The 12,596-nt window shown below is 39.3% G+C and overlaps 1 protein-coding gene across 1 annotated transcript in view; it reads right to left on the reverse strand.

The window, feature by feature from the left end:
- Positions 1–308: 308 nt before the first annotated feature.
- LOC128733195 (uncharacterized) overlaps positions 309–12,596 on the reverse strand; it is a 30,008-nt gene continuing 17,720 nt past the window's right edge. Inside the window, exons 3-6 of the mRNA XM_053826871.1 lie at positions 9,565–9,944; positions 2,819–3,299; positions 1,934–2,159; positions 309–1,802 (exon numbers count right to left, since the gene is read on the reverse strand). Of these exons, the coding sequence (XP_053682846.1) occupies positions 1,421–1,802; positions 1,934–2,159; positions 2,819–3,299; positions 9,565–9,944 (1,469 nt within the window). The 3' untranslated portion in view covers positions 309–1,420. The remainder of the gene's footprint in view (positions 1,803–1,933; positions 2,160–2,818; positions 3,300–9,564; positions 9,945–12,596) is intronic.

The following is a 12,596-nucleotide window of genomic DNA, read 5'->3' on the forward strand; positions in this document are numbered from 1 at the left end:
ATCCAGAATAGTCACGTCACTCGCCTCACAGAATAAGTGTGATTGTCTCTCGACTTTTGGCAGAGTTGCCAGTCTTCATGATGAAATGTTTTTGGTAAAATGTGGTATTGTAGTCAACGCGTCCGTCAGCGTTATTCTGACAGTTTTTCCGTGGGTTTACTATCAAATTGACGCTGACGGATGCGTTGAAGCAGCATTCTGTTTGGGCCTTTATTGAAGCTTAGGTAATCTTCGGAATCATCGAAAGAAACCAAACAATTCATGCGTTTGACAACTGTATTTTCTTATTGTTTATGAACTAGGTCCTAGGACGATATGAACTAAACTTTCACAGCATTTCAGGGCATGAATCTCTAAAGCAATCAACGCTTGTTTACAAATACTGCTGTCTCCCTTTCAGTACGTCTATACACTGTATATCCGAATGAAACGTACTGATAGGAGTCTGGACAGGATTTAAAATTTAAAGGAATTCGACATTTCCTGTTAGAGTTATCGTTGTAAAGGACGTATTTAAAAACTAAAAGAGACTAAACAGCAATTGAGGCAACGAAATCTAACGGTGTGCTACCGTGTTGTGCGATTTTTTTTCGTTTGAGTGCTTCAAGCTAACTGAATTACTAAATGGTTGTTATCCATTTAACTTAAAACTAAACGCATTGTGCCTGGTAAAGCAGATACCGTTCGAGCGAAGCTCGGATACTACGTTGGGAACTTCCGTCATGGCCTCTTTGAAGATGACTACAAGATACAGTCTAACATGGTAAACCGATGGGATTTAATGCGCAACAAAGTTGTAGTGGTACTACGATTTGACTAAAGATCAAGATCAGTGGAGTCGGTTGCTACCATTTGTTCTCGTTTCAGTTAGTTTTGACTAATTGAAGATTCTAGGTGTTATTATTGATTATTCTAGCGTTTCTTGTAAATCTATCTAAAATATTTTCAAATCACAGCTGAATCAAATGATTTTATATCTTACGTGTTGCTTCTTCTCAAGATATTCATGCATTGTGTTACTGACAATATGCAACTTCTTTGTCTAAATGTTTTGCTTCACACACACTTCGTCTCGCATCAATTGGTAAATACTAGTGAAAATAGATAATTATTAACATTTTAAAATGGATTTCTTCCAACAACACTATGATCGCTTGGCTATTTAATTCTCTGCTACACGCTTTAGAGGCCTGTAATGTAAACATGCTATCTAACTTACAATTTGTTCTATCGAAACTTTCTATGAGCCGTTGAAATATTTTTTTAGAAATAAACTTTATATTCTGGAGATAAAAACGAATAGTGAAGATAGGTTAATGAACAAGAATTCTAAAAACCAGAAATATATTAAAAATGACTGAGACGGAATGGGAGTATTTTATCCGCGTGGGCTTGTGTTGCCACGACGGGGCACTCTATGTCATTGACATTTTTTACGCTGCTGCAGCTTCATCCTGGCCATGCTAAAATTCGGTTCCGGTCCGTTGCACACAATAGTGCCGTTGGTAACGAAGTCGTAGGCACTGCGAATATCGCCCGGTTGCAGCTGGTGCTGCGAGATCATACCCCGTAGTGCACAGAGATCCTTTGTGTATGAGTAGAAAAACAGTGGATGATGGTAGCGGCGCAGCTTTACCCGATCGGCAACGATACCGGTTAGGTAAACATCTTCCAGATGGAAAATGGGTGTTGTAAGCGACGTCCGGTACAACAGCTTGGCTGCCTCGAGATTCATCAAATATGCCGTACCGGACAGGTAGTGCGGGTAAAACTCTTTGCTGTACATGTAGTTCGGCGAATACCTTGCAGGAAGAAAATTGTTAATTAAATTCATTATTTCTTTAAACCCATTGCTTAAAAAATCAAAATAAAAGTTTTATGTTATTTGATATTTTCAATAAAAGCCACAGAAAAAGGACTTACTGTTACTTACCATTTGCTACTGGTATCGGCAATTGGTTTCACCTCACAAAAGAGAAAACCTGTCAGCAATCGTTTTACCTCAACCAAACGGTTCTTCCTCGACGTTACCGCTATAGTATTTCGATCATAGAATGGAATTGATGCCTTATATAGCGGAACTGTTCCTCCCAGTAATACTTGCAGCAAATTTGGAACGTTAATAAAAGTGTCGTCATCACATTTTACGATGTATTTTACTGAAACGATGCAAAATCAGTAGCCATAATTATTCATCCTTTAAAATATAAACTAATAGAATTCAATCGAGTGCTATTATGAATATTTGTAACAAAGTCCTACAGCACACAACCTTCCTTCGTCGCTGAAAAGAAACAAAAATTATCCTTACAAACTTTCCTCCATTAGGATCATCTGCCACAACACGTTCGGAAAACGCATTAAACGTCTCCACCAGCACATACTTATTACCACGTGGATTTTCAAACCATTCCAGTACCATGTCGGTGACGTTAAACTCAACGAAGCGACCAACGCCGCTCGACACAGGACCCGCAAATCGCCCCACAACCGGAGTTATGCTAGGCTTAACCGCTTTACTGATGGTGAAGTTAACCACGTTCGACGGCGAGTATGGATAGTTGACTCGCAACCAATCTTCTCCATAGACAAAGACGTGCATCCGTGCTGTGAAATCGTTGCTGTAGTCACGCTCATCCAACCGAAACTGCAGATATTCTTTCTTCTCTTTCTGGAATCGCAACGTTTCTAAGAAACAAATTACCCTTAGTATCAACCACATACCGGTGGCACAAACCAAACCTTTATCAGTCGATCTCGCTGTAGGAATTTACCAACCAAAAAACTGTTTTGAAAATTTATTTCGTAACCAGCTTACCTCTTCCGTTACAATTGTTGACCACCCACTTCAGCATCATGATCGTCTTCAGCGTTAAATTATTATAACTATCGATAAAGCTCTCTTGTATGATATCACCGTACACCTCACTTTCATTTATGACTTTCATCTGTAGCTCGTCCAACTCTTCTGCAGCCGCACCGAAGGTAGGGTCTACGTCTTCTGCAGCGGCCCCTTCAAACTGCTGACGTTCCAAGGGAGCTTCGTGGCTCGGTGGCAACGTCGCCGGTATACCCCGTGAAGACATGGCCTCTTGCCTAGCAAGCCTACTTACGGTCTGCTGATGCAAATAGTCTGCCTCCGACTGACCCAATAGGAATACTACCTTCACATTAAAAGACGGTGACGGTCGTTCATTAGCAGCGACCGTAGGCTGCGGTGCTGTCGTGCCATTCGCCGAACCATGACTAGATTTGCTGCTCCGAGATTGCTCACCGGAGCTCTTGATATTATCGTTGATCTGAAACGTTCGGAAATACTGTTACTGTGTTACTGAACGAGTTGCAGTCGAATCTATACCTATAAAGAAGGATTTCTGTCTGTCTGTCTGTCTGTCTGTCTGTCTGTCTGTCTGTCTGTTTTGTGTTCCTTATAGAATCAAAAACTACTGAACCAATCGGCGTGAAAATTTGCATGTAGAGGTTTTTAGGGCCAGGAAAGGTTTTAGTGATGGTTAGAGACCCCTCCCCCCACTAAGAGGGGGGGCTCCCATACAAATGAAACACAAATTTCTGCATAATTCGAGAACTAATTAAGCAAATAGAACCAAATTTGGCATGTGGGTGTTTTCGGTGACAAGAATTTATTCTAGGGTAATTTGAGACCCCTCCCCTCTTTATAAGGGGAATTATAACTCCTCTCTCCTTTAAGAGGGGGGGTTTCCATACAAATTTCCTCATAACTCGAGAACTAATCAAGCAAATGGAACCAAATTTGGCATGTGAAGGTTTTCGAGGGCAAGAAAATTTTCTATGTTGAATTAGGACCCCTCCTCACTTTAAGAGGGGGGGCTCCTGTACAAATGAAATACCAATTTCCTCATAACTCGAGAACTAATCAAGCAAATGGAACCAAATTTGGCATGTGTGTGTTTTTGAAGACAAAATTTTTTTCTATGATGAATTGGGACCCCTCCCCACTTTAAGAGGGGGGGGGGGGCTCCTATACAAACGAAATACAAATTTCCTTATAACTCGAGAACTAATCAAGCGAATAGAACCAAATTTGGCATGTGGGTGTTTTCGGTGACAAGAATTTATTCTATGGTAAATTGAGACCCCTCCCTCTTTATAAGAGGAATTGTAACTCCTCTCTCCTTTATGAGGGGGGGCTGCCATACAAATTTCCTCATAACTCGAGAACTAATCAAGCAAATGGAACCAACTTTGGCATGTGAAGGTTTTCGAGGGCAAGAAAATTTTCTACGGTGAATTAGGACCCCTCCCCACTCTAAGAGGGGGGGCTCCTGTACAAATGAAATACAAATTTCCTCCTAACTCGAGAACTAATCAAGCAAATAGAACAACATTTGGCATGTGGGTGTTTTTTTTGGTGACAAGAATTTATTCTATGGTGAATTGAGACCCCTCCCCTCTTTATAAGAGGAATTATAACTCCTCTCCCCTTTAAGAGGGGGGACTTCCATACAAATTTCCTCATAACTCGAGAACTAATCAAGCAAATGCAACCAAATTTGGCATGTGAAGGTTTTCGAGAGCAAGAAAATTTTCTATGGTGAATTAGGACCCCTCCCCACTTTAAGAGGAGGGGCTCCTGTACAAATGAAATACCAATTTCCTCATAACTCAAGAACTAATCAAGCGAATTGAACCAAATTTGGCATGTGTGTGTTTTTGGAGACAATTTTTTTTTCAATGATGAATTGGGACCCCTCCCCACTTTAGGAGGGGGGGGGTCCTGTACAAACGAGATACAAATTTCCTCATAACTCGAGAACTAATCCAGCAAATGGAACCAAATTTGGCATGTAGGTGTTTTTGGAGGCAAGAATTTTTTCTGTGATGAATTAGGACCTCTTCCCACATTAGGAGGGGGGGCTCCAATACAAATGAAATACAAATTTCCCCATAACTCGAGAACTAATCAAGCAAATGGAACCAACTTTGGCATGTGAAGGTTTTCGAGGGCAAGAAAATTTTCTACGGTGAATTAGGACCCCTCCCCACTCTAAGAGGGAGGGCTCCTGTACAAATGAAATACAAATTTCCTCCTAACTCGAGAACTAATCAAGCAAATAGAACAACATTTGGCATGTGGGTGTTTTTGGAGGCAACCATTTTTCCCATGATGAATTAGGACTTCTTACCTTTTTAGGAGGGGGGGGACTCCCATTCAAACGAAATACAAATTTGCTCATAACTTTAGAACTAATCAAGTAAATGGAACCAAATTTGGCATGTGAGAGTTTTAAATGGCAGAATTTTTTTTCTGTGGTGTATTACGACCCCTTTCCCTTTTAAGAGGGTGGGCTTCCATACAAATGAAATACAAATTTCCTTATAATTTGAGTACTAATCAAGCAAATGGAACCAAATTTAGCATGTAGGAGATTTTTGAGTCTTGAATTTATTTTATGATAGTTAGAGACCTCTCACCCCTGTGGTAGGGGGATATGGACTCTCATACAAATAAAACAGAAATTTTGGCGAAACTCAAAAACTAATCCAACTCGAGAAATTCGAAACTCTTCCATAAAACATTAATCAATAACAAGACCACAAAAACTATCTATAGTAACACTAGATCATTCAGGACGAGCCGGTCGCGAGTGTTGCCGGTGACCCGCCGTCGGAAGCGCCGCCCACTGGGGGACTTGCAAAACTCGAGAAGTGATAAAGATCATCCGAGATTCATGATTTATGTACAACACAGGTTAATTTGTGGCAATACGAAGTTTGTCGGGTCAGCTAGTAACGAATAAATCAACAACAACAACGAGTTCTAGAGAGAGATATACAAAAGCTCGCCAAATTGTCATCACTTAGAAGTTAGAAATAAGCACATTGATGGTGAATGGAATAAGAAAATCTTTGGGCTTAAAAGACTTTCTAAAACTTGATCCTTCAATTAATCAAATAATAGATTTATGATGACTAGTTTTGTTTATCCTGCCTGTTACCACACAATTCGTGAAACAAGTACTTAAACGGGGTAACTTGTAACAGCTAGTAGATATAAAAGGTATACACTTAAACAAATCGGTAAAAATTACCGTGGACGCACCATACTTGACGCGGGTCCAAAGTTGACGCACTTTTCAGAAATTTTCTATAATAACTTATCTTGACTATTAATATTTCGCAAAAGTGTACCTTTGACACTTTGTTTACACTTATGAAACGCATTCATGCCATAAAAAGCTTTTGATTGGTCATTTATAATTGTAAATAAAAAATAAACAGAAAGGGTGTTTGTCAAATGCGCCATTTTTTTCCTACCTTAGCACAAACGCTAAAGAAACACTCAACTATGTTTTATATTTTTTAACGCGTAAAAGTGCTTTTTTGTTCTAATATCTTCGAAAACTGTTAAAACTTAAGTATTATTAATATATTGTACACGTTATTCGAACTGTAAAAGCTTTTTAGCTTATTTCTGGACAAAAATGTTTTGCGTCAAATTAGGCTCTTAGTGTTCCTTATTATTTACAGAGTAAGATATAAAAAGTATGTCATCTATTCCGACACTAAATATCTCGTAAGTCACCAAGAAAGATATTGGTTCAACAGTTTACCGTCTCATTAGGTGTTACAGAGGCCACAGTTCGTCGGAAAAAGCTGCAGAAAACACTTTCCCAGGGCAAACATATGGTTTTAGCGTTGGAGAGGAATTCCTATAAACTGTAAATGACTTGTTTTGCTTATGAGTAAAATCAAGTTCCCCAAACGGGTAGGGCAATCAAAAATATTGGTTTAGGTTAAATTAGGACACTTTTTTCGTTTGTCTGACCGATCCAACCCCGCAGTTACTGCAGTTTCCGGTAAGTGGCTAATTTAGTTTTTCCTGCGACACCCTGAATCTTGATACTTTCCTAGCTGTCATTCAAAACAATGTACAACTGTTTTAGGAAAGTCATTTCCAGAATTTTCATTGTTAAACACAAATTATGCCAGATTTTTGAATAGCCTGGTTGTGTTTGCAATATAAACATATCGGCTGAGGGCTGTCCCAATTCTCCCAACGTTTTCGCAAAAACTGGGGTGAAATATATCCACACAAATAACGAAAACCTTGTGTAACTATTTAAAATAATGCGCAGTTATCTAAAATACAAAATACATCGTCATTTTTGTTAAATTATACTAATTTTTCAAGTGCGTCAAATAAGGAACATTTCGCGTCAAATAAGGCACGTTGCAAAATTCATGCGTCAATTTAGGAACCCCGAGCGTCTCACAAAAACTTGACAAAATATAAAGAATTCAATGCATATTTACTGTTTGTTTATTTTTTACATATTCTTTGCTAGTCTAACTATTACTGTGCAAAACCTTGACTTTATTGGCCAAACCGTCATTTTGTAATTAATGTTAAAAATTGAAAATTTCTTAACCGCGTCAAATTTGGTGCTTGCACGGTACCGAAATCTCAACAGCCGTTTTGGTAGTGCATGTCGACGTTTACGGATTTTTATGAACGTTTGGTATCATAACAAATTTTACCGAACGTTCGGCTTTTGAGATTTCAGTAAAATTTTCCTCATCTCGGTGCTTTTTTTAAGATAGTAATAGATAGTAGAGTAAACATAGATCAGCGGATGATCCTTCTCGCAGAACTGAGATTCGCACTGTAAAATTCTCAAGAGTCGCATAGGATGTAATGACGTCATGCTCTTTTGGATACACGTTTTGACAGTTCGTTTGGATACAAAGGATTCGTCTTCGCTGATCTATGTTTACTCTACAAGTATCGTAACGTAAGACATTTATGCGTATATTCATAGCAAAAGCATTGAAAATCGCAATTCGGATTAACATTTGTCAAAAGAAAGAAACTCATAAGAAACTCATACAAATCAAACTAGTATAAGTTTTTCAACAGCCAATATTCTATCTTAGATAGGTCTAAGCTTCGTATAAATTAAATGTCCTCAAATCTACTGCAAATAAGTTTTTACTTGCACTCATAGTTGGGAACTGTTGCTAGTTACCCCGTTTACCCCGAATAATTATGATATTAAATCGCATTTTCAGACCCTTCAAAAGAGGTGACGTTCAAACGTCAATTTCGTTTAGGCAATACCTATATTTTGACATTTTGACAAGTGCTTTTTAGTTGGAGTATTGCCCAACCAGCGAACACCCTGCTAACGAGCAACCCATTTAATGAGTTCTCAACGAGCGAATCATTGATGTGAAAATGGTTGTACATTATAATAGAATCGAGTTAAATACAAAATTTACTGCTTATTTTAAAGAATGCTTCAACTTTTCTGACGATGCCCTTCATGGGATTTTGTACAACGTTCATTAAAACTTTTCGCACTGCTGCAGACCACATTTTTTAAAAATATTCAACGGAGTTTGCTTCTTTCTCATCCTTCTTGAGCTACCTTTTGATTATATCACAGTATCTTTCAATAGACCGCAGTTCCAGGAGGCGGGTTTTGACATTTATAAACAAAATCAACTTTTTGGTTTTGAGCAGTGCCAAAACCGCAGCAGTACAGTGAACAGATGCTATATCCGGCCACAACAATGAAGCAGTTGTTTGCTCAAGGCAGAGGCAGAGACGAACAAAGGCGAAAACAAGCAGCACCGTACGCAGTTGTTCACTGAGCTACTAATGAGTTTGCAGCATTGTAGCACCGTAAATACAAAAGATACAGCAAAACTTTATTCAGCAACATTGTAGACTAATAACTAGTTCTATAATGAATCAAAATTGAGTCAAAGTGAACGAGCAACATACACTTGACGGTACAACATTTGACCATCGGCTCGTTAAGATTATTTAATTCGTTGAAGATGCCATCAATTCAACTAACTTTATAATTCATCCGGTGACAACCAAGATTGGAAAAAAGCAAAGCCTTGGGCTTAAACATTTTTCTAAGACTTGACCCTTCTGTATCGACAGACTTCGCAGCCGCCTATTAGAGTACAGGACAATTACGGGGCTAGTGCAATGATTCTACTGATTATATACAGCAATACCCAGCCGAGATTCGAATATACGGCGACTGGCTTGCTAGATCACTACCGTACCTCGAAGCAAACTGGGTGGAAAACCAAGCTTGAAATACTGTGAAATATATATATTATCTTCCGCTTAGTAATTTATATGCAAGTATTCCATATAAAAACAATATTTAAACTTACGAGCTAGCAAAAAACGTTATAGTCTTCTAAGAATTCATTATTTTCACTATGCCACAGCCATTGGGCAGGCTTTTCTACAGCGGCGTAACATTGGCTTAATTGATTCCGTTAGTCTGCTAGTCAGACTAAGCAAATATTTGGCGACACAACTTCTAGCTAAATATATCATAGGGGATGGTATTATAATCTGCTTTCCAATTTGGCCTTTATTTTAGTCAATCTTCGCAGCTACGAGGCAAGCTTGCTAAAATGGCATCTTATTTGAAATCAAAGCTAACCAAATTCATGATTTGAAGTAATTTATAGCTATATATAGAATTTTACTGCAAATGAACTTCAAATGCGAGTATTGCATACGTACGAGTAAGATTAAAAATTACTTACATTTTCGTTCTCCTTAGCGAATTGATCATTCGTCACGCCGAAGCTGTCATCAGTCTCTTTTCTCATGTAATCCTGCAGCTTCTCAAAAGATCGTGCCTCGAGATAGTCGCCTTTTAGCCGGGCGTGCAATCGCGTGAACTGATTATAGTTGAACTCACTCACGTTGCCCCACGTTTCGCGAATTGTTTGCCGGGCTTCGAAATTGCTAGCCGACGAGCAGACCACTATAAGCAGGAATACCTTTTCGTTCTCGCTGCCGTCGCCGGTTCGTTCCTCCGTCGAGCAGACGTTCAGCGGCTCAAGTAGAGTCGTATTTTCCGCCGGCAGGACGTAGCTTACGGTTTGCCTGGACGTATTCGCACTCCAACCGACGATGGTCCCTGAAACGATCCAATTGAGCACTGCTGTTGTAGCAAATTGCACTACCTTTAAACGATCTAAGAAAATCACTTCCCATCGACTGAACCCGTAAGCACCCCCGAAAGAAAGAATGCGGTCCAAATTCGACCGCTGCCAGACTCATACTAAATCAAACCAATAAAGGCCAATAACTGCGCGATTGCCAATTGGAACGAGCGTGTGCTTTCCTCTGTGAGGCATCAGAATGCAAATGGATTCACACTCGCTGTCGAGCAATCGTCAAAAAACGACATTCATATCCCCGTCTCAAGCCAAGTGCATCTCTTCATTTATGTGCGAAAACAAGCAGCACCGTACGCAGTTGCGGTGGAATTTATGGTCCGTTTCAAGCACGGTAATTGGTGCTGGTCACCAAATGCAATATCCTTGCAGTAATCAAGGAAAAATATAAAAGGAAATGGGTGTTTTTTAGTCTCTAAATGAAAAACTAAACCTGTGGTTTTTTTTGTACAGTTCATCAAACCATTTTTGTTCCTGAATTACGATGAAACCACCAGTTTTTAGCTTAACAAGAGCTAGCTGTACAGGCTTTAAATCATTGACTACTCTATCATCATGAACATCTTATTTTAAATATCAACCTATTCATAAAACGAAATATTCTTCCCCAAATAAATTCCCCAATGTTTTTCTGGGATGCACATCTCCCCCCGCCTTTTTCCATAAATATGGTAACCCTGAACCGGTGTAGCGATACCGATACCGAGAGTAAACAAGTGATCAATAAATAACTACAACGAAGACAACCGCCGCTGACAAAGCCAACGTTACGCAAATAGGGACGGAAAGTGGCTAATGGTGAAAATCAGAGTGTACGAATGCGATCAATAAAATCAGAAGAAAAAACATGCTAAATTGATATCAATCAGAGTGAAAATTAACCTTTTGCACATATGCTACCGTCAAGGGGGTCGAAAGTCTGTCTCATATGGGCGATTGATACAAGTTAACGTAAGACATTCTTACGGTCGGAAGCAGTACAATCTTACAAAAATCGTACAAACGTCGCTATACACACGGCACTTGCTCGTAGCAATAATGGCATGAAGGTAATTGGCGGCGTCAACGCCGTGTGAATCGATTGAAATGCATTCACGATGAGCAGTACAGTTGTACTTAAACGGGGATGGTTATGAAAAACAATTTAGTCACGTCTTAGATCAGCCCCAAACTATGCCTCCGAGGAAGTCAACTATCGCCACAGACAGCCATGCGTAAACGCACACACCAAATAACTATTCATTGAGTTCATTGAATATATGCTTTCATTCACAAAAGTCCGAAAATTTATCAATCGATATCAATTAATAGCAAACGAAGCGCTGCTGGGTTGCTGAGTTCTATTCATGACCACCGGGCAATCGACCTAACAGGAAGCTGTGATATATTTCTATCAATTGATTTGCACATGGGATCACAGCCCTCGGCAACCAACCAACCAACCAACCAACTATACATTGCGCCGTCATTCGTTGAGCCCAGCTGATGGCCGGTCGTCTTCTCTATTTCTGGGTTTCCCTCGCTTCTATTACAATCAATTAAGCAAGTAGCATCAATGTAATGGCTACGATTTCAACGGAGCAGGAAACAGCGAGCAAAAAATGTGTAAAGAAAAAATTAAGTTTGACGTAAATATGGGGTAAATCATTGGAATGGAGCAGCCCCAAGCAAATTATTTGAAATTATTATTAAAACTTTCTTTTATCTTTTATCGACTGGTAATTCACTCAATGGAGTTTCTCTCGGTTTTGCAGTCTTAAAAAGCAGAAAAACGCTGTTTTTCTCTGTCACCAACGTTTCGAATAATTTATATTGTTTATCAAGGCTCCAAAAACAATCAAAAAATAATCAAAGCGTTAAAAAGTTTAAAGTACCGATATCAACAATATGCCGTCGTACAAACTTGACGATGTGCAAAACGTTAATCAGATTGCTAGTCCTTTAGGCAAGCTCAGCTTACGGAATATAAACATGCACTTACTGTCGAAAAAATTGACAGTCCTGCATGAAGGCGAATATAAAACGCATTCAGCGCAATTAGTTTTACCCCTGGTAATATTCTTTTAGCTGTTAGCCCATTGAAACGACTACTGAGCTGCTGCCAGTGATTGTCTTTCTCAGTTTTCTACCCTTCAAAACAATTCATTCATGAATTGCAGTGCTAAATGATTGTTCGACTAGCCTGTCATTCAATTTTCTTACTCTTGACTGATATTTTAGATCTCAAAGTTTAGTTTGTTAAACTGCCTGCTTTTCAAAATCAACCAGAACCTGGCTCGACACCAGCAGTAGAGGGACTCGACGTGCTAGATAGCTCGATAGTTCGTCAAGAAAATAAACAAATTTGCGCTGAGTTGCCCAGAACCGAGAACTTAGAACCCATTTTATTTCGCTGATGATTACTTTGACAGATGGCTAGCAGCAGCAGCAGAGGAGCTGGTAGAGCCAAATCAAACAACTATATTATTGTCGCTAATGGTTGACTTTGTAATTCACAGAGATCATTCACTATTGATCAGAGAGAAGCATCTTCCGAGCCGCGTACAGTAGTTTACGCGAAACACGAACACTTTTAGAATCAAAAGGTCCTTTTTAGGGCCACCATACTTACA

Source organism: Sabethes cyaneus, chromosome 1 (assembly GCF_943734655.1).
Source record: "Sabethes cyaneus chromosome 1, idSabCyanKW18_F2, whole genome shotgun sequence".
Lineage (NCBI taxonomy): Eukaryota > Metazoa > Arthropoda > Insecta > Diptera > Culicidae > Sabethes > Sabethes cyaneus.